This window comes from Prinia subflava, chromosome Z (assembly GCF_021018805.1).
Source record: "Prinia subflava isolate CZ2003 ecotype Zambia chromosome Z, Cam_Psub_1.2, whole genome shotgun sequence".
NCBI classification, from domain to species: Eukaryota; Metazoa; Chordata; class Aves; order Passeriformes; family Cisticolidae; genus Prinia; species Prinia subflava.
The window spans coordinates 98,079,755-98,103,104 of NC_086283.1; the positions used below are offsets into that span (position 1 = coordinate 98,079,755).

General features: G+C 37.7%; 1 protein-coding gene across 1 annotated transcript in view; it reads left to right on the forward strand.

Annotated features, from left to right (window-relative positions):
- ANKRD31 (ankyrin repeat domain 31) overlaps window positions 1-23,350 on the forward strand; it is a 65,076-nt gene that overhangs the window by 19,563 nt on the left and 22,163 nt on the right. Inside the window, exons 9-19 of the mRNA XM_063424040.1 lie at window positions 332-511; window positions 3,356-3,498; window positions 5,739-5,883; window positions 7,428-7,489; window positions 9,710-9,860; window positions 13,374-13,559; window positions 14,359-14,501; window positions 17,010-17,169; window positions 17,597-17,679; window positions 18,429-18,510; window positions 20,591-20,687. Coding sequence (XP_063280110.1) covers window positions 332-511; window positions 3,356-3,498; window positions 5,739-5,883; window positions 7,428-7,489; window positions 9,710-9,860; window positions 13,374-13,559; window positions 14,359-14,501; window positions 17,010-17,169; window positions 17,597-17,679; window positions 18,429-18,510; window positions 20,591-20,687 — 1,432 coding nt within the window. The remainder of the gene's footprint in view (window positions 1-331; window positions 512-3,355; window positions 3,499-5,738; window positions 5,884-7,427; window positions 7,490-9,709; window positions 9,861-13,373; window positions 13,560-14,358; window positions 14,502-17,009; window positions 17,170-17,596; window positions 17,680-18,428; window positions 18,511-20,590; window positions 20,688-23,350) is intronic.

Here is a 23,350-nt window from a genome sequence, read left to right on the forward strand (position 1 = left end):
TTTGAATGCAGGATAGTGGCTTTGTTATCCATTGGGAAGCAATACACCTTGCAAAAATGTCATTAGAAAAGAAGTCTGAAGTTACAACACTCCTACATGGTCATATTTCTGTATGTTGAATTTCAGTTGGAGTTTTGTTATGAAATGCAATATGACATGTTGTATTAAATGGCACTATTATTCAATTTGTGATGTGTTTTTTGAGATCTTCATTTCTACTACATTGAATGAACATTTGTCTCTTCAGGAAGCTTATTTACTAACTTTATATAAAGTGAAGCCAAGAGAGAGAAGATACTTTGTGCAATAGGTCTTTTACATTATTTTTCAGGACGAGAAGCCTTTGTTAGGAACGCTGTAAATCCAACTCGCCCCCTCTCACTTTCAACAATCCACAGGAGGAATGTGTATGGTGAGAACTTGCTGCACAGAGCTGTTGCTCACCAAGACATAAACCTTGTACGCAGGATAATAAAAGCCGGTGGAAATGTAAATGCTCAGGATTATGCTGGTAAGTTGCAATTGTACTAAAATACTAATTTCAGTGCAAGTACCTGGCTGTAACTAATGAAAGCCTATATTATGAGTTTGTGCAATGGACAAGACTGTAAGTTTGTGCCTGGTCAATTGATTGTTAATTTTTTATGGGTTTAACTTAGTGCTTGTTCATGGGAAAACATGTTGATCTAGTTATAAAAGTATGCAAGAAAAGAAAATTTTGATGGAGAAGTTAAGCACTTGAAAAAGTTACAAAGTGATGCAGTTAGGTTTGCGTGCCCTAGTTCAATGATTCCATGCATGCTCATCACAAAACAGTCCCTAATAAAATTATCAACTTCATAGGTCTTAAAGTTGGGGGGTATTTTTTGTACATTTCAGTGGCCAACTTGAGACATCAAGATACAGATTTTCCAGTTAAATTTTTCAGGAACTTTGATTTCATCCTTTACATCTTGAGAGAAGTTGAGCACTGTTTTGAATATTTAAAGTTGTGATTACTTGTTATTTTCCATTTTTTTCTTTGTCTTGGATAGGGAAAAAAAGTTTTGACAAAGAGCAGCCCTCTAATAATGTTTTGATTCTATCAATTTGCCTTATCCAGTTTCATGGGTGTCAAAGACTTCACTACACCTTAATGAATACTTGGTTGTTTCAAATATAAGACTGTTCCTAATCAGCACTTCCCTGTCTCATCCATTAGTCTCTGAAAAATTTCCATAACAAAGAAATAAAATTGTTTCGGACAGGTGGCTTTTCTGCTGGAAAACTGAATTTTTACGGTCTTTTCATGTTGTGCTGGGAGCTAGGATTTCACAACTGTCCTGTGGGAAAGAAAAAAAGCCACATTCTGCCATTATAGGCTATTGCATAATGCAGGCATAATACAATGGACCAGAATTAAGGTTGAAATTCTCTGTCTTCTGGAATATATTGAGAGATAGATTGGCTCAGCAGCAAACGTGAGACTTTTACAGCACAGGCATTTGTACATTATATGTACTAATGTGTGCTGGAGGGAGATGAGGAAATGTTTTGTTGGTGGAGTTCAGAGCCCTGTGTTGACAACTGAGAAGTGCTGATAGTGTGGATTCAGCTGCAGCCACAGTAGGCAAATGTACTAAAGTGCAATGGTTCTAGATTTTGGGGTCACACCTGTTCCTTTTTCTGCCTTTGCATATTTTGCTGGGCCACTATTTTTTCATCTCCCAGACTCTGGCTGCTGTTTTCTTGGTGCAAAAGGAGCAGAGCTGCACAATATATCTTTTAGTTGTACTCCTTGAAGGATGCTGACCTAGCCCTGTTTCTTTTGTTTTCAGTGAGGTAATCAGAAAGAAGTAGACTTAACAGACCTGTGTCATTTTGGCATGCACTTTCATCTTCGTCTCTTTGGGTCATTTTTCTGAATATTATATTCTGCTTCTGTGTCTGTTCTCCTCCTTTAAGTCTTCCCCCCAGTGATTATCCATGTCTTAGCCTAGTATTTTTTCCTTATTCCTGTGTTGTGGTACTCTGCTTCAGTACCTTATTGAGTTATTGGGATCTTCTGTTTGTTTTGGGGTTTTTTGCTCCTTTTTGTTTCCTGAACATCAGCATGTAGGATATGGTCAGCATATTAGAGATATTGTCTTGTGCTTTTAGTCTTGACTCACAGTGTGCCAAGGGATCTGAGAAACAGTTGCATTGAAACTTGTGTTTCTCCTTGATTTGGAACATGCACAGTATCCTTGCAGACTCATGTTGCTAATCTCTAGTGATTATTAATTGAATTTGTTGCAGTTGCAGCTTTTCCAGGTCTTTTGATTAGATCAGGTAGAGGATACCTTTTACTAAGGGAGAAACTAATGCATTCCCCTAATGTAAATATTTAGTATCTCCTTACTAGATTTCATAACAAACCTGGTTACTAGGAATATACAATATTCAGGGTTAGGTTCTGTGTAAAAGAGCCTTGGGAGTTTCTCTCTCTAGTGAAATTAAGATAATTTTGCTTAGTGGGACTGAAACAATCCCATTAAGCCTTATTAATTTCTGTATTTAGTATGTGAATTAGGCCCTGACAACCTTCTGATAATGGAAAATTGTTGAAGAGTAAGACTTACCCATCAAAGTGATCCTTCTGGAGGGCATGTTAGTTTCAGAGCTGGAAGTTAGGATGTGGAAAATCCTCTGTGTTCTTCCCTTATGTCTCTCACCCTGTATGTTTAAGGACCTGATGCATGGTTATGCTAAACCCAGTTCAAAGACTTACATTCCATATTTATTCTAAACAGCTCCTTCATAGAGTAGAATTTGTGTGATATCTTGGTTTTTTGCATATACCTGAGTGTGAATATGGAATTTCACTAGGGATTTTTCATTTATTTGCACACTCAGACCATTCTTGGATGGGGTCACAAACATTTTTATTTTGTAGTAAATAATTCATGTCTTTATTTTTGTTGCTTCTTTCTTATTTATCCTCTTTAGCATAGCTGTGTAAATACAAGAGTGCAGAGAAAAATTATCTTGTCCTTAAAACAGCCTGTAAGTTTTACTTCAGGAGAAATTACTAAAATATGGGATGAATAATTTTTATTCTCTCCTTTCATAACAGAACTATCAAATCTAAAATGTTGTAATGTTGTTACAGCAGCGTCTACTCCCTCAGTAGGTGCAATTTTTGTCAAAAGCCTGAGATCTTGAAACCTTGTGATGTTCTCATAGACATTTCTTCATACATCTTACTGGAATGCATCAGTTTTTAGCATTTCAGTATATTCTGTGGAGTCTTCATCAGACAGACAACCTAAAACTGACATGAATTTCTAGAATCTTTTTCACCTAAATGTGAAATACATGTTTTTCTTTTTTGTAGGCTTGACTGCACTACATATAGCAAGTGTGGAAGGCTTTTATGGGATAGCAAATCTGCTTTTGAAAGCAGGAGCTGATGTTAACGCTACACAAAAGGAACAAATAACACCCTTGCAAGATGCAGTTAGAGAAGGCCATTACGAGGTATATTCCGAATTAAACACAAGAAGTGTGATTTAGGAATGGAAATTACTGTTATTGAGTCCAGAGGGTCACATCATGTTTTTGTATGGGGCTGCTCTTTCTGGTTTGTAGGTAAATTCAGGAGCTTGCAAATCCTCTCTGCCTGATTTCTATTCAAACCAGTCCATGCTTAACAAGATTTGTCCAAAAGGAGAATTTTTTCCCAACTGTTTCGGACAATGGCTGTACTACTGAGGAGTAGATTGCTGCAGTTTATTACTATTTCATTCACTTATTTTGCAATCACCCTGCAGAGTAACTTCTGACTTGAGCAGTCTTCTGGATTATTAATGACTTTTTTTTCATGATTTAGTAGTCATTGATATATGGCATGTCCTCAGAGTCATGCACACCCATGTATTAACACAGAACATGGAGGATTATGAAGAAATAGTTTGTGGAGTCTTAAACTGAATGCTAACTGAATAGTCAGTTTGAATTAATGGTAAAATGTCTTGCCAAGTGTAGTGGTTTCATAAGCCTGTGTCTGAATTACAGATCCTCTTTAAGCAGTAGTCACCTACACCTGTCTGTACATGTTCCTAGGGTGGCCCAAATTTATGTAGGAGTTCTGTGTGTCCCTTTTATCTCCTCGCATTTTTTTTCTATAGACCTGCACATATGCTGCCTAATTCTTACTGATTTCCAAGAGTTTAAAGGTTTTTTGGGGGGTGCCTAAGAAGTTTTGTTCCTGAACATTCAGTCTTTTTCACAGATGAGACTTTGTTTCTCCTGCAAAAGTCTCTTTGAAACAAAGAGGAAAGGTAGATTCCTGGTTAATAATTTTTTCTGAGACTAGAGAGCCCCAAGAATAAATTGCAGCTTGTGCATCACAGACTGTTGCAGGTTCATGAAATATTTCTGAGTTTTGTGACTGTACATAAGACACCCTTGTCCATGGTTGTGGGTGAAGGACTCTGCATCTCTGCAAGTAATACTTAGAGGCCAGCAACTTGTGATATTGGAAAAACACTGATTTCAACTATGTCACTTGAGGGACCTCAAGATTGTTCATCACAGAGCTAACAACAAAATAGTGATAGTGAGTCAGTAATATGACTTTCAGTAATGTGGTGTTTGGGACTGTTTTTTACAAAGCTGCCTTCTCTGTGTGAAGTTATTACTGTAGATTGGAAAGACAGCTTTTGACTACCTTATCATCTTCTGTATTTGCAATATCCAAAATCAATTTATTTCAGAAAAAAAGGTAAGTATAGGAAAGATTTTCTAGTAGTCCAGTTAAAGAGGAGAGCATGCACTTGTGGTGATGCTCTCAACAATCCTATTATGGAAGAAGTGTTCTCAGTGTTACTGGTTGACAAAATCTAAAGACTTGGGACAACTTGTGAAAATCAAAAGTGCTTTTGCTGCCAGTTGAACCCATTTTATTTTACTCTGTTGCTAGGAGAATGTGTGGATTAGGAAAAATTCAGTAAAAATTTTCTCATTAGCAATCTGGTGAGAAGTAATGAGGGGCTTGAACACACAGGTGAAGGATGTGAGTCAAGTTCAGTCTGAAATGATAATAGATGCTAAAGAAAGAAATGCAGAGGTACAAGTAAAATCACACTAGTGCTGGACTAAGATTTCAGAGTTACCCACAGAAATGAAATAATCGGATTGTAAATTTCCCATGTCTTAAAAAAGTATTTTGCAAAGGTTGATGGAACATTTTGCTTAAGTGGTAATTTCTTGAGTAACAACTGATTCAGGCCTTATATTTGTACAAAAATCATAATGTTGGTAGCAAGACCACCTGAATGTGTTTCATTTGAGCAGATGTATGTTGTACATCAGAAAGAGTTTTCCAAACTTCCCTTGCAGTCACAGGAGTCACAATAGGCACATCCAGAGCACAATTTATTTTCTCCTAAAGTAGATATCCTAGACAGATAAGCTGACTCAAACTCTAAAATCACCTGTTATTTTCTGCCAATTAAGAGCTATGGGAGGATGAATCTTAACCTGTATTTTGAGGGACCTTCTTTTAATGGCATCAGGTTAATAACTGGAAACATTTATAAAAATAATAAGGCTACAGTGTAGTGATGCATCTAGAAGAATGCTTGGTGTGTATGAACTAGAATAAAGTGGATTTTTTATTTTTACTTGTATTGTCAAGTACAAGAGAGAGAAACCTGTATCAGGATTCTGAAAAGGATTGTCAGAAAAGAAATTATCTAAAAAACTTATTTTTCTAGATGGCGAACTTACTACTTTGGTATGGAGCTGATCCCTTATTAAAAAATCAGATGGGAAGGTGTGCATTAGAGGAAGCTTCTTACCCATCTATGATGAAACTTCTTAAAAGTTATGTAGCAAAATCCAGAAGACACTCAGTAGCAGGTAGGAAAGAATTATTCTGACATAGCATTACAGCTGAACTGAGAAATTCAGAACATCTGTTCTGAAGAATTATATTTCTTTAATGTAAACTGCTAGTACCTCTGGGCCTTTACTGTGGGATGCCTTGAGTTACCAGTGAGCACTCCGTACCCTCCACAGTTGCTGTGCATTTGACAAAATGTAAAAGATAATGATGTCCAGCTGTTTCTTGGGCTAGAGTTACCTTTAAATTTGAAATGAATATGCAAAACACAGTAGTTGTCTATCTAAATGGAAGATGCAGCATTGCTTGACTTGCTGGTGGACGAGGTGTGGTTTAGAGGTAGAGGTAAAATTTGGTTTTCAACTGGCATAAAGTCTGAGTTTTGAAGGATCTGTAAGATAAAAATTGGGAAACTAGGATTAGATCTTAGGGGTTGCCAAGCCTTAATTGCTACTAGGGTTGGGTACAGGAAAATGTTACTGTAGGTAACAGCTGGTGAGTTTGTAAGGAGAAAGTTGGATTAGAGCTGATGATTGGCTAAGGAGAGAGTTGTGTCTTGTACAGTCTTGGGAACTAAGTTGTGAAGAAAGTTTGGAGGAGGCAGTTTGATCAGCAGCAAGTACAAGGTGAGCCTTGAGCAGAGCTAGGATTAAGACCATGGATACCCATGGGCCAGTGGGCTGTAGTGTGTTTAAGTCAGAAGGAGTTCCAATCCCTCAGACTATTATCCATTACTGCTTTTCCACATGGGTAGCAATAAAGCTGTAACATGTAGTCCAGGGATAATCAAAAGAGACTTTTGGGCCTTAGGATAGCTGGCGGGGGAATCTAGTAGACAGGTAATTTTTTCCTCTCTTCTTCCATTTGTGAGCAGGTACATTGGAAGAAGCAGACAAACCCAGTCTATTAATGCATGACTTCATAGCTAAGGTCACTGCCACAATTCTGGGTTTTTCAGCAAAGGGATGGTGTGGATGTCCCCAGGCCTTGTGGTGTCAGATGGCATTCACCTTTCTCAGAGAAGGAAGAGAGTCTTTGCTCATGAGTTAGCAGGGCTCATTGACAGAGCTCAAAGCTGGACGTGAAGGGAGACTGAGATAATACCAGACTTGCTCATGAGAAGCTGTCAGGTGACATGAAGATTAGAGGGATGGAGTGCTAGTGAGGGGGCTCAGCCTGCTGCTCTGAGGTTCCTTGGGTATCCTGAGGCACTCTTGAAGAGAAGAGCCAGGGGTTACGCTAAGTTTCAAGAGGAATTTCGCAGGTCATTAATCATCAAGAAAATTTGAAAGTAGTATGCCATTCTTTACTCTCACCAAACCTGGTTTGAACAAGATACTATTTGCAACAAAGTTTAGAGTCCAAATTTTGATAAAGATTTTATATATTGATATGTTTTAGATTCCAATAAAACCCTTACAGGCTTGATAATTTTTCTTGAAAGTTAAATATTGTAAGTAATGTTACATGCAATATTGTAGGCATAAGATAGTATAAATGTAAAGAAAATTATGCTCTCTTTTCAATTCTGGTTTCTTTGTATCTTTCATGTCCATTTGAGGTGGAGATGATTCAAATAACATGTTAAATACTCAGTGTGTACAAGATACAAACCAGCACCAGGTACGTATTTACAATGAAATCTGATTTGATCATAAACTTAAGGGCTTGCTGACAGTCTTCAGTAAACTAAAGCAAGTGACTTTTTCTGAAGTGTGCTTCAATTCCAGCACACAGTGTACTAGATATATCCAGCAGGGACTGAGAGGGATAGTCAGTGTTAGGCTCATCCTTTCTAGTACTTGGGATAAGGTACAGCCTCATGAGGGTGCAAGACAGAGGCAGGTGTCTCATGGATGGCTCTTCCTGCTGTTTTTGGAAGTGCTGCAGAGCTAATTACAGAAAGCAAGGTGCACCAGTGCCTGTTTGTACTTGCAGAAACCTTACTGAAACTGGCATTTTTTGTCTGGCTTGTAGCAGTAGGATAATTACATCTTGCCTCTGTGTAGAGTAAGCTGTGTTGGGTTTTTAGAGGAAAGGGTTGGGAAGACACAGTCTTGCACAGGGTTTGCACAATTATGCTGTGAGGTTTCAGCAGGATGAGGGAGCTGGTGCCTCATGTGGAGACAAGACACTGTGATCAGTCACTTGGGTCAGTGTTTGCTTATACAGCAACAGCTTTTAGCGTTAAGAACTGCATTTTCTCCCTCGGTTTTCTTCCTTTCAACAATGGTAACAGATAATATCTGAGATGTAGAACATAGTGTGCATAAATACATCTTTTGGAGCTTATGAAGTTTTATGTGATGATGCTAACTGTCCTTGTTACTGACTGTTGTGTAGTCTATGTGTCCTTTGAAATGTTACAATATAACAGCATCCACAGTGTGTAGTCTTAGATGATGCTTTAAAACATGAAATGATTGATAAAGATGGTGCTGTAAACATTTAATTGCGTAAACTTATTACTGTAGATTTGTAACTGATAATTTCAGTAGTTGTGTCAGATGTTGCCATGTGTATTCTGGTTCTGTCTCCAGATATAATCAGAAGGATAATGCTAGTTAGTCACTGGCCTTTGGACCAGCTGTGTTTTGAGATGACTATGAGTTAATTCTGTGTGGTTTTGAGGTGTTATTTACCCTTCTTTATAATTTCCTTGAATAGTTGCAGATCGGCTTGCCAGAAATGTGAAACTAGAGCTCTAGTTTATGATCACAGAAACATGGCAGTTTTAAAGGCAGATCATTAAGTCAAACTTGTTCAATTTTCAAAAATAAATACGAGTTTAAAGCACTTCAATAGTATTTATTGTTGGATTTTGCCCACAAATTTTTATTATACACTTCTTTCTTAGTTCTTAATTTCTTGGTCCTGACAAAAAGCAGCACAGAGGAAATCAGTTAATTTTATAGCAGCACAGTTTTCTTTTATTATATAATAAAGGAATTTATCAGAAAATGAAGTTAATTGTATGGCCTGTTTTGGAGATAGAATCAAATGCAGGTGTACTTCAACATAATAATACTAGAGCATCAAAGGAAGTTTTGCTAAACATGAATGAAACAGAAAAACAAATTTGGTGAAAAACACAGTAATAAAGGTTCTTAGGAACCTTTCTGTGAAGGCAGAAAAATAATAAAAAAACCCAAACCAAGTTAAAAAAGGCTATTCTTGTAGCAGAGGCTACAACACAGAGTAAAATTATTTAGAAATAATATCTCATGCTATATGGACCTCAAGTTTAGTTTCACTTACAATCCAAAGAGCTTTACAAAAAATGTATTTCCCTCATGGTGGACCTAGTGAAATGGGCCAGGCTATTGCTGTATCTGTTTATAATTGTCGCATCTCACTTAATGTTGTAGGCAAACTGAGCTGTCAGGTGGTATTGCAACAGGAATGTGATCAGCAATGGTACAGTGAAAATTCATTTGCAGAATAAAAGGGCAGCACTGGTGGAAGCTCAACAACTTCTTTGTAAAGGGAGAGGGAGATCACCAGTTTGTGTTGTCTCACATCCATAGTTTCTGGAGAAAAGTGTGTGCACATTCTCAGACTGTCTATTTAAGAGCACTTGATTCTCAGTCAATAATGATTTGCTTTGACTTCCTCTCACAATGTATCTGTTTTAAAGTTACAACAGGATGTGACAGGGATCAACATAGTCTCATACAGAGTAATAGTGGTAGTTTGAGTGACAGGAGTCTAAATACCCCTTCAGAATGATTTTTTGCAAAACTTGACAAATCAAGTGTAATCTGATGTTAATGGAAATGAAACTAAGGGATCAGCCCTAAGTTTAAATTCTCTTTGCCTTTGCTTTGATATATGTCCTTACAGACAGAGAATTCAGAATCAGCATGTGCAAATCCTCAGGAGACAGGCCAAAAAGCAGAGGCAGCCTCATATTCCAATAGCAGCAACAACAAGCTTTCATCTAATCAATCACAATTGAGTCAAGCATCAAAACAGCAAACATCTAAGAAGTCAGGTGAAAAGTTAATACTTTATAAACCAGTGGATTGTTTCTTCCAAATGTACATGAGGAAGGCTTTTTGAAATGTGTGAGGGAAAGCTTGAAAAATAAATATATGTAAAACAATATATAATATATCTATTATATTTTTATATATAATTTTCATATATTTTATCTATGAATATATATATTTAATGATATATGCAGCATGTTGACTAAATACTCTAGTGAATGCCTAAATAGCTCCAGAAATACCCGTGCACCATTTTACAGAATACACATTTTGTTTATGTTACATTCATCAGTCTTTGGCATTGTGGTTTGAGGGGATGCAGGATCATAAGTGAGAGCTTCAAGCTTATCCTTAAGTATATTACATAAACAGCAGTTTAAAATAATGCTTGATTGGTCTTTAGTTAACTGTCTTATGTGTCACAGATCAAAGAACAGTGCTCTCTGAATATTTGGCACACAAAGATCCACTTACATTTTATAGAATATAATAATATATAGAATATATCCTCATCAGGCACAAATCAGCATAGACTCTGATTGTACTGGTACCTTTGTGTTAGCTGTACTCTAGATACAAACCTACTTCCATGAGAATAAGGATCTAGCATCCTCCTGTAGTTGTATTCTCTTCTGCCTGCACATGCAGCTTTTTGTTTAGCATTTTCATCCCATGTCTAAGATTTGTATTTATCTTGTAGCCTTACCATCACAATAGAGCCCTGCTCCAACTCATCTTAACCTCTAAATATTTTCACTTAGTGATTTTTTGATAAAGCTGGCACTTACCATATGTACTTCAGTTCTTGCTGGAACCAGAGAACCATGGCACTGAAGACTTGCTAAAACCAAAACCTGTAGTTCTGATAGGATCCCTCCCCTCTTAAAACCTTCTTTTTACTCCTATTTGTGCTGTTATGATTTTTAAAAGCTTTGTTTCAAAGGTGTTTTGTATCTTGGTCCCCTCTGGGACCAAAAAGTAGCATGTCCCAGGCTACTTTTTTCCTCATAACAGATTCTTCAGGTAATATTCAATAAAATTAGTTATTCCCTTCACACCAGGAGAGTGTTGCCATTTCAGAGGTGATGCAAGCAAGTATAGCCCTTTGTACAGCTGAAGGCCTTAATAAATTTGGAGTTCAGCACAATGGTATTCAGATTGCTGTAGAAATCAAGTGCAAAACATGATGATGTTTTCTGACTTGTGGGGTTTCCAGATTTTTTGCTCTCCTACACTTTTCTGTGATTAACTGGCCTTTTTATCCCATCTGATTTGTTTCTATGTCCCACTGGTCTTCCTTACATTATTTTATCATTGAATAAAAATCTTCTCTTCACAAGGGGCAGAGTGTCACTTTCATCTACAATCAGTCACTTGCTAGGATCCCAGTGTTTCCATTCTGCTTATACAGAAGGAAGGTACAAGCAGCTTGCTTCTTTTCTTATAGTTCAGCCAGTGGAAATAATTGCTCATAGACCCATGTGGAGGTATTGAAGGACAATGTCCTTGAAGTGGCTGAGGTACGTCAGCCTAATCCAACCTGACTGCTGGTTACAGTAATCTCTTCATTTTATCTTTGTACTGTGCTGACTGGACTTTGTATTTGCCAAGGTCTGGATCTTTCCTTCTCGTGACCCACCTGGCAGTGCATCCAACAGAGAACCAGTATTTTATGATTCACAAACCAGTGTCCCATCATGCTTTTGCAAACGGTTCCTAACAGCCGTGAAGCAAACTGTTGTGCATGACAATTTAACTGGAAAACTTTGCAATTATTTCTGTTCACTTGCAGCCAATATTGCTAAGGTTCATTAGCTTAATGGGCTGTTGTGTGCCCTTTTTTTTCTTCAACGTCTCTAAAAAGTCCCTAGGACATTCTCCCATGAATTGAAAGGGGAGAAAAGGAAGACTCAGAAAGTGGATGATTGCTTTGGGAGTTCAGACTCAGAAGCTTTTAGACAAAAGACAATACATTATCTTATGGTAAAGTTGGTCTCAGATTGGAGGAGTATTTTAATAATGTGATGCCTCTATAATCTCAAGTTTTCATTTAAAAAAGGAGCTCTTGAGTTTCTCTTGTTGCCAATACAGTGTAGGCCAAGCAGAGTCAGTGCAGAGAGGGCTGCCTGAATGCTTTCTCAGCATTTCATCAGCCTACAGTGAGCAAGCTAATTTAAAACCAATATGGGTATATCCTCAATGTATATCTGTCTCTACTATCACTTCAGTATGTTCTTCCAAATAATCTTGTATGACAAGCTCCATAGTTTACTTTGAAGGAAACAGTGGAAAAGTCAATTTTCCAGAAGGCAGGGGGTGCCTGAAGAAAGACAGCAGTCAGGTACAGAAGATGTTTGATACTAATAGATAATGCTGACTGAAAATATCTGAGAAAAGAGCTTGTTTGATGAGCTCAGGAAGATGCAGAACCTAACTGTTCGTAGGAATAAAAGGAAAAAAAACCCTCCATGGATAAGAATTGCAGAGTGCTCATTTAAAACCTTACACTTTTGTGTTCCTTGAATAAATTACATATTTTCAAAAAAATAAGAGAACACAAAAAATGTTTAAAAAATACCTGGGTAGTATGGTATTGTAATAGAAGTAACAGGCGTTTAAAAGAAGTTAGTATGGATGATAGAGCTTTAGAAAATCTATATATCCTGTCTCTTTGGTAGCATTTTGAGGAGGGGGTTGTCCTTACTTTATGCATCTCTTTTTTTCTATAATGTCTCTTAGAATTTAGTAAATCCATTTCCGGAAGCTTCCAAATTGGAACCTCTCTGATGACCACATGACATCATTAAAAAGTGAATGTTGTTTGCTTTGTGAACCAGTAAGGATTACATCAAGTTTATTTGCAATTATTGGTCCAGTTGTGCACAGGTTTAAAATGACAGATTATCTATGCCACTAAATGTTACTCAGAAACTTGTAATCAGTCTACAGTAGTTTTTTTCACATCACAGCTGTAAAAAAAGAGGTCTCTGTGTGTGTGTATTCATCAAGCTGTGTGTATATATATATATATGTGTACAGACATAGATGTCACACACCTATCTTTCTCCTGATACAGAATTAGGAACTGATAAGGAGTGGTGCTCAAGTCTCCACTTTTTAGTAGTTTTTAAAATATCTTTATATGTGTAGTTTATATATTTAGCAGCCTGGTAACCTGAAAGCAGTCCATGGAGGAACCTAACATATTCCATATCTCTATACAGCATAAAAATTCAACCTTTTTACATTTCCTGTGGCTTCCTAATTTGTTGTACCCTTGTTGAATCATGTAGGTTTTAACTGGAAATTCTTAAGTATAGGATCTGCTTGTTATCTGACCCGTTGCACAGTACCTTCCACGGTACCTTTTTGCCAGTTAATGTTACTGAATAATCACATCACCAGTATTACACACATCTACAGTAATTCAGTTGAATTATGAAGTTTAATTTTCTGTTTATACTTAAGCATTCTTTGTGAAAAAAATTTCTAATGAACATCTAATATCTGTTTAGAATCTACCAGGGAAGAAGCTGTAATTGTACATGGTACCTTTAAGACAAGAGCTGTGAAAAAAATGAAAACCAGGAGAAATCCAAAAGGGGAAACTCAGCTGCATATTGCTGCTAAGAGGGGAGATTTGCCTTTGGTGAAGACTCTAATATCATCTGGAATTTCTGTCAATGAACAGGACTATGCAGGTTTGAAAAATACTCTCTTACAGGCTTGTCTTATACTACAATTTCCCATAATCTGTAGCATAGACATGTTTATATGATATGTGTCATTTTAATAAAATTACGGATTCTTGGCTTAAAATTTTGAGGAGGAGAAGTTGTCATTAAACAAGTGCAAGCACACTGAATGAATACATGGCTTTTGTGTCAGCATGGAGTTAATCCAGAGTGTTTCTCAGCAGGGTCTTGTTACTCTTCTGAAGAGCAGGTGTTCAGAGATGTGTGCAGAAGTGAACTTGAAAGTTTGGTGGAGCTTGTGCATATCAGTATATGCATGTGTGAAGCACGTTCAGACAGGTCTTATTTCCTTAGGAAATGAGGACAAAAACCAGATGAGAAGATTATGTTTTCCTTTTTCCGACCTAAATATATAATATGTTTCTGTTTTCATAGTCTCCAAATAGATACTACTCTGTACTAGATGTCTGGCAGACTTGATATTATAAAATGCTACTGGTGTTAGAAGTCAGATTATTAATATTAAGCTCCTTAGTTTTTAGAGTTTGTCTACTCCAATGTTCTGTTTCTTCTATTATTTTTAGTACTACAGGAGAAAAGAAAACAGTGTTTTTCTGCTTAATACTGGCTGAGTTTTTCTTTGAAGTAAACTGAATTACACATTATATAGTTTATCTGGCATTTCAAGATGATTATTTGTGTAAGATTTATCTTAAATACAGCAAAATGTAGAGTACCAATTAGTGACCTTTGTGGATCTTTCCAAATCACATGCATGCTGTATGTGTTATCTTGTTTTTGTTAGGTTGGACAGCAATTCATGAAGCCTCCAGTAGAGGATTTACTGATGTGATCTTAGAATTACTGAAAGCAGGTGCTGATGTTAACAGCAGAAGTCTCTGTGGTGTTTTACCAATACACGATGCCGTTTCTGGCAATTATTTGGAGGTATATTTTTATTTTACATAAGGTTTCCTAACACCAGTTTCCAACAGAGAATCAGCAAAACAAAATCCTTACTAACACTATTTTAGTGTAGATTTGCTTTTGGAAACAAACCGGTATTCTTTGAACTGATCAAAATTAGAGAAAAATATTCTTTGATAGTGACAGTTGAAATTGTGCAGTTAGTTGACTTCTTTAATACAACAGAAAAATCATAAATATTAAGAAACTCCCTGTGGTTCTTTGCCAGGTTAGGTCATCTTAAAAACAGTATTAAAGTTGAATGTTCCCAATTTATTGATAGTTCAGTGCTGCCACAGATGGGAGTGATGCACTTCTCACTCAATAGAGAAGCAATAATGTGCTTTGTTGATGTAAAACAGTGAGTTAACAAAGTTCAGTGATAAATGTGACACTTGTGTAGCACAATTCTGCTGTTTACTGCATAAAGAACAAGGTCCCAGCTGTAAGGAGGGACCTGCTGTTGAGTCATGATGTTCAGAAAGGACCCCTTGGTTTCTAAACTGCTTCTCAGATGGCTGGATCAAGACTTCATCCCATACTCAGTGAGCAGTTTATGTCTAAAGGACTACATGTGCACAACCAATCCTTTTGCCACTTAGCTAATATTGCAAGGTTTAGTGTCAATTACTGAAAATCTGTTGTGACAAGGAGTTTCTCTGCCTTGAGGAGTAACCCTGAGATGTGTCCCTACTCAAAGGGAAGTCCTGGTGTGCAGCACATTGCTTTGTGAGAGAGCTGAAGGGGCTCTGGGTTGTACACTAATTGTGAAGGAAGGGGATTGACTTACAGTCATATTTTGCATACCAGTGGGATTCCTGGGCCACTGCTGACAGTGCCCTTTGTGCCTCCAGAAGTCTGGAGTAGCCTGGATGCAGCTCTCACCACTGCCCCTGCTGGTTGTGGCTTAAGCCCCCTGTCATGAGTGGGACATCTTTTCACTAGCTCAGCTTGCCCAAAACCCCGTCCTACCTGACTCTGAACATTTCTTGAGATGGGGTAACTACAGCTTCTTTGGGCAATCTGTCTCAGTGTCTCACTACCTTAGTTGTAAAAAAATTATTTTTGTAAAGAATCCTGGGCTTATTGTTTAAAAATAAACCATGTTTTATTAACTGGTCCCTTCTAATCCAAACCATTCTGTGGTTCTAGAAAACAGACTATTTCAGTGAGAATGGACCTACAGTGATCATCTAGTCCAACTGTCTGAACCCTTTGGGGCCAAGCAGAAGTTAAATCATGTTAACATTGTCCAGATGTTCCTGAAGCGTCGAGGCTTGGGACATTGACCACTTCTCTAGGAAACTCCTCTAGCACAGCTTAGACCCATTCCCACTCATTTATCACTGGAGAAAAGATGGGTATTTCCCTCCCTACTTCCCCTGCTCAGGAAGCTGTAGAGAGCAGTGAGGTCACCCCTCAGTCTCCTTTTGTCCAAACTAGACAAGCCCAAAGTCCTCAGTGGCTCCTCACAGGACACATCTCCCAGCACTCTCACCAGCTCTATTGCCCTCCTCTGGACACATGCAAGGACCTTCACATTCTTCTTAACTTGTGGTGCCCAGCACTGCACAGAAATAAAGAAAACGTTCTTTTGACAGAATGAGTTCTGGGGAACTGAAGTGTAAAGGTGACGCCAGATTGACACAAACACACTTCTATTTCTGTCAGGACAATTCATGTTTAATCACGTTTATCTTTTTCTGTGAGCAAGAGTAAAACAAAGGGGGTGATTTCACATGCTTGGAGCCAAACTATCAGTAGGGTTGTTGCAAAGATATAAGCGTATTAGTCAGTATTTTGGGGGAAAACCAACAGAGAACATGCTGAACTTTGAGTCAGCATTCTTGTTCTGATGCGTTTTCCTACTTAACTGCACTCTGAGTGTAAGAAATAAGAAGAAATGCTAAATCTGAGAAATCATACATACGAAAATTCTTTTACTATTCAAGCTCTGACCTCATCAGTTCTTTCATATGATCTGAATTTAAGGGGTGTATTATTCTACTGGTGCCACTAGTCTCATTTCCACATTTTGCAATTAAGCAAGCTTGCAAGTTTTTTGGAATTAGGAAAAAATCATCAGTTCATGAAACCCAAACCAATATTAAAGAAAGAAATGCACTTCTATGCTGCACTTTGGTCTTAATGCAGTTGACTAGCTCCTTTTAATTTAGATACATCATATTTTGTAATTGTTCTGTATAACCATAAAGTCATAAAAATTATTATTGTAAAAATTACACATTTTGTGAAAATATGTCAATTATTTGTGTATTTTGATGGAAAAATGTAAGAAATGTAAGATAGAAATCTGTGTTGATAGTAGCATATTATTTTTTTTGTTTAGTTTAGATTGCAAGCATAATGATTGTAGAGTATCTTATTTGAACCTGTATTATTTGTGATGTATGTTAGATATAACATATAATTATATAATAAGCCCAGAACAAGAATTACCACTGTACAAATAACAAAAATGTTTATTAGGCAGTCAGGATTCTGCTCCAGCATGGAGCAAATCCCAATGAGAGGGATGGTTCAGGACAAAGTGCTTTGGATCAAGCTTGTGATGAAGAAATGAAAGAACTGCTGAAGTCGTATGGTGCTATGGCCTCTGTGCTTCCTGTTCAAACTGTTGAAGTTACTGGTATGTTAGTTTTGTAATATAAATCATAGGACTAGCCTGTAGTCTTAATGAAAAATCGTACACTCAAATAGTAAGACACTGGTATTTTTAATTCTATAAACTATTGAATGCTATTTATTTATTTACAGAAAATAGGATGCATGAATGGGTTATATTTTTTTCTGAGAGAATGAGGCAAAAGAACATATTTGGATATTCAGATTCTTGTTATTATCTATATTTCCCTTCACAGGAAGGGAAATGAGTGATTTTGAAAGTGGTAGCTTTCATTTCTTTATGCTACCTAAATCTGATCTCTTTTGCATATACAAGATACTTTTCATTAGTTGATCTGCCTTTGCATCTTTGTAACCTATATTAGCTAATCCAGCCTGTGATGCTCCTGCAAATTAATTTTAAATTCTTTTATTTTTTCTTAATTGTGGAGAGGGGAAATCAAAACGTCATTGTTACGACTGCTGTAAAAATGATGATGCAGCTTTGGAGGCACAAAATGAGAAATATAGTGTGGTAAGTATAGATATCAGTTTTGTTAAGTTGCTGTGTGGTATACGACCACATAGTGACATTTACTGACTGAAAAATATATAAATATAATTTAAATAATTAATCCATTAAAATGTATGTAAAAATAGCATCATGCAGAGAGTTACAGTAGATAAGTTGTGGTTTACATGTATGAGAATGTTTATTATCACCTCTCTCAGTGTGCATTCAAATTTATTATGCAAACAGTAACCAATACTGACACACATTTCTTTTTGCTTATAAAAGTAGAAAAAAGGTTATGAGTGCTGAAGCTTTTAGTTCCAGAATGGTTCTTTTTGAAACAGTAATGAATTGTCATCACAATGATGAAGATCTTTAGTTATTGTTTATCTTAACATAAAACAAGAAGGAAGATTTTTGCACCAGTTGTTATCTGTTCCTGGTGTCTGTAACCCATGTCTGCATTGTCTGGATGATGCTGTCATGGTGAAATTCTCTGTCCATTCTTTGCCCTGCACTCAGAGGTTTCTGGAGGACTCTGAGCATGGAATAGTTTGAATGCCACAGCAAACAGGCTGTGACAGTTCTTTGCAGAGCATGTTCTTGGCACTGTGCACCTCTGTCCTACGAGTGCCTCTTTGCCTTTGCACAGTCATTCCCAACCTGGAATGCCTTGAGTCCACCAATACCTAAATCATATATCATGGCCTGTTTTGTATGGTGCACTTGGCTGTACTTTTTGCATAAATAATTTCTTTCTTTGTTAACAGGAGTCTGTTGCTGCTGTACAAGATACAGAAAAGAAGCAGAAAGAGCTGTTGCTATTTGAGTTGAGAACGTCCAAAGATGCAGGTAGACATAAATTGAAGTGTTTTACCTATTTTTAGTGATTAAATATCCTTGGCAATATAACTGTTTTTAAAACATTATTGCACATAATATATTTGTATATCTCCTCTGGAAAATACAGCTTCAGAGAATAAGATTTTAATAACACTTCTCAGGTGTGGGCACTTCCTGAAGTACTTTCTGTTGCACAGGAGTGAATATTATGACAGAAAAGGAAGGCAAGCCACTTGGAGGCATGTGTCTCAAGCCAACCTAATTCTATAAAAAGGGATTATTAGATAAGAATGCATACTTCTGGTAGCATTATTCAGTTATGAGCACAAGAGCTCCTGCATGATCAGGAACGGCTATGTCAGTATGTAAAGTAGCAGATGCAGCATTTTCATTCTGGTGTGGCTAGACTTCCAGGAGCCTGAAATAATTCATGAGAGGAAAAAAGAGAATCCTTGACAGCAGACAATGTGAATGATGGGCAGTTTCAGAAATGCGGATGCCCAGAGGTGTAATTTGTTTTAGGCTATCAAATCTCAGTTCAGATTAATCTCAAGAATTTACTAAGCAACAGTGACTTCCTAAATCATGATGCTGCTGCTGTGTGGCTGTTGGAATCTGTTGTGCCCATGCCATGATGCTTCAAGAGGCAGAGCTTATTGCCAGAATGCCTTTGACCAAGGTCTCTCTCCCCAGCTGCCCTTGCCCATCTAGGCTGGGCTGTTTAATTTGGAGCATGTCATACTCACGAAACAGTTTTGCTTCCTGACAGAAAGAAAGGGTTTGTTTTTAAATTTATATTCCTAAATACAGGCTGGAGCTTTCAAATAATATCTATGAGAAAATGTATCCTTTTAAAAATCAATGTCACATATGGAATTATGTGGATTAATAGCTTCCAACTTAAATTTATGGTGTATGGACTGTTAGTTAAAATAGGTGTTTTCTTGAACAATGTGTGACAAATAGGTAGATGATACAATAGATAGACGCCTGTGCACATTTCACAAATGAGCAAAAAAGAACTATCAGACTTCTCTTGTTCAGGGGTATAAGAAAAATTAACAGGGTGATCCGTTGCCATTACTGACAAAAGCATTAGTAATGTAGCACCTCTTAAACTTAGTCATAGTCAGTAGTATTGATGAGGCACAAAACTGAACAAGTATGTAGAAGCACACTGACAAAAAGTAGAGTAAAATCTAAAGGTATTTCCATGCATTGAAATCTACTATAAATAACAGATTCAAATTTTCTATTAAACTGCCTTAATAAGAGCAATATTTACATATTATTAAGTAGGCAAATACTGGTAGGTACTGTGAAAATGTTTGGGGAAAAATGTTATACATTCCAGTTTAATACTATAAGTTCTCATTTGTCCTGATTATGTAAAGCTTGCATTGACTTTTAGAATTTCAGGAACTGGGTTGCAATTTTAGCAAATTATCCCAGTAGTGTCCACTGGTTGTGACTTCTAACCCTCATGTTATATGTCTAAGAGATAAGGTGTAAAAAGAAGAATTTATAATTGCTCCTCTTTATCATTTAACTTTATAATACGAGTTACAAACCATGTAAAAGTGGAATAGATATGCTTTTACCTTTATATGTAACTTGAAACAATCTAGGTTCATTAAGCTAGTTTGTAATACTTCAAACAAAAGTTTTAGGCACCTTGTAAAGACTGTGTGACTTCTGCAGGTAGCCCCAGTATAACTGTCATGTTACACAGCTACTTGCAACACAAAGAGCTTGAAAATTTTCAGGGCTTATCATCCATAGGGCAGTTCTTCAATTTATTCTTTTTTCTCTGGGTAATTTCCTAAACAAGATACTTGCACTTTAAAATTTTCCAATACTTCAGCTAATTTCTTTTAAATTAAAATTGTATTTAATTCTTTCCATAAGAATTTCATTAAAAGTACTCCAATTGTAGGGACCTACCAGCATGCATTACAGTATAAGGTACTGCTCTAACAGTGTCTTCATACATTGTCTGTGTATTTGCTTCACTGAAAATGCTATTAATGTAATTATTTCCTACTTTTTATTGCCATCATAATTTTGATTATTTCAATATATTGAACAGATGTTTATATCCAAAGGCTGTCTCAGATACAAGATACTTTGAATGAAATAATTGCAAATCAGAAAACAGAGAGGGATGCCATTGCTAAAAAATACAGGTAAGTAGAATACAAGGATTCTATGCATAAAAAGCTATTCTTTGCAGTAGTAGTGATAGAAGTTTTTAGGAAATTAGCATACAGTGGCATAAAAGTTAATATCTGTGGTTTTCATCTGGTTTTTTTGGAAGCATGATCTGTATTGGCCTCAGTTACCCCACTTACATGAAAGAAGAACTTCAGGGTTTAGCTAATGCATACTAATTAGTTGCTGTGCTCATGTTAAGCACTGAAATTGGGTACTGAACAATACATAATGTGTGGAAAAACACAGAATCACAGAATATGCTGAGTTGGAAGTGACTCACAAGGATCATTGAGTTCAACTCCTACCCTGCACAGCACTATCCAGAAGAATCCCACTGCATACCTGACAGCAATGCCCAAACACTGCTTTAACTCTGTCAGGCTGGTGCTGTGACCGCTTCCCTGGGCAGCCTGTTCCAGTGCCCAGTCACTCCCTGTGTGAAGAACCTTTCCCTGATATCCAACCTGAACCTCCCCTGACACAACCTCAGGCCTTTCCCTTGGGTCCTGTCACCTGAGGGTGACCCCAGAGCAGAGATCAGTGCCTGCCCCTGCTCTTCTCCCCACAGGGAAGCTGTAGCTGCAGTGAGGTCTCCCCTCAGTGTCCTGCAGGCTGAACAGATCCAGTGAGCTCAGCTGCTCTCACACAGCTTCCCCTGCAGCCCTTCTCCATCCTCATGGCCACTCTGGACACTCTGTAGCCCTGCATTGGGCTGTTGTGGCACCAGAGCTGCCCCAGCACTGGAGCTGAGGCTGCCCCAGCGCAGAGCAGAGCAGGACAATGCCCTCCCTTGCCCTGCTGATGCTGTCCCTGATGTCCCCAGGACACGGGTGGCCCTCCTGGCTGCCAGGGCACTGCTGGCTCATGGTGACCTTGCCATGCACCAGGACCCCCAGGTCCCTTTCCATGTTGCTGCTCTGCAGCTCTCTTCCCCAGTCTGTCCATACATCCAGTGTTGCCCCATCCCAGGAGCAGAATCCATCACTTTTCCTTATTGAACTTCACATGGTTGGTGATTGCCCAATCCTCTTATTTGTTGAAGTCTCTCTGCAGGGCCTGCCTGCTCTCAAGGGAGTCAACAGCTCCTCCTAGATTTGTATTGTTAGCAAACTCGCCTAGTATTCCTTCCAGTTCTGCATCCAAGTCTTTAGTGAGGATGTTGAAGAGCACAGAGCCCAAGGAGTAGCTGTGGCAGATCACCAGCCTGATGTCACCACATTTATTAGAAGCCTCTGAGCATGACCTGAGTCAGCTGCTCACCCACCACATGATGTGTTATCCAGCTGTGTGCTGGACATTTTGTCCAGAAGGATCCTGTGAGAGACAGTATCAAAAGTTCTACTGAAATCCAAGAAGATTATATCAGCTGGCTTCTCTTGAACTGCTGGGTGGGTTACCTTGTTGTAAAAGGAAATCAGGTTTCCCAAGCAGGATTTTTCCCCTCATGGAGCCATGATACCTAAGCAGAAATTAGGAAATGGGAGTATTGAGCAATTACATTCATTTTGCAGTATCATGGAGGAAAGTAGTGGCAACTCAAGACATGACTTGGAGTGGCCCTGCCTCTGATTTGTTTCTTAATCACTCCTACATTAGGAGTGTTCAGCCAACAGCCAACAGGAGCCATTTAGGGAAATGGCTTGAAGCTTGTTCGCAGACATTCTTTTTTTTTGTGAGAATAATTAAAATGTGAGCTAGGATTGCTCATCTTAGTGTGAGCATGGACTGTGTGAATTAGCTGCTTCATAATGGTATCTCTCACAAGGCTTCTTTTCACTTCTTTCTGAGAAGGACTCAAAGTTGGTAATTGGTGAATGTTCATCTAACAACGTAGCACCCTGTTCAACAATGCTTCTAGGCCAGCTGATGAGGATGTTTCCATTCCTGATTATGTGGGCAGGACTTGGGTGGTCATGTAAAAGCATCAGTATAAAGTTTTCAGGTAGTCCCATGGCAAAATATAAAGGCTGGTTGAACAAAGAGATAGAAATATTCTGTCACAGACCATTTTGCCAGCTATAAAATGTTGGATACACAGATGACACAGATAATTGGAAAAAAGAGATTTTTATGAGGAGTTAGAGTTTCAAATCATCCTTGTGGGCAAAATAGTGACTGAATTAAGAAACAAGGACAGTAAAATTAATAGCTACACAAACTTATCTGTTTTCTGATACTGAGAGTGAGACTGTGTTCCAGAGTGAAGTGATAAATATTTCTGGATATTGCAGATATCCTGCAGTTAATGTAACAGCCATCCATCCATAGTAATGAGCAATATTCCAAATCACATTATATTTACTTGTAATTATTTATAAAGTGAACATCTTATTCTTAATTAATTGGCTTATAACTTTTGTCACAGAAGCCACAGAAGATCAGGAGGCATCATCACATTTTCCATCTTCCAGTTGTTCTGTTAGTTGGCTCAGAGAGAGATACTACTTAGGTTGTTCCTTTTCTGTACTAAGATGTAGGTACTAACATCTTCCACGCTAAGGTACTAAGATATTTCTCTTACCTGAGAAAAATTAGGAATGAAAGAAGTATTGTATTTGTTAGTGGCTGTAAGTTACTTCATCATTTTAGTTCCACTGTCTTTGCCTCTTCAGTTGCAACTTCTGTACTGGTATAG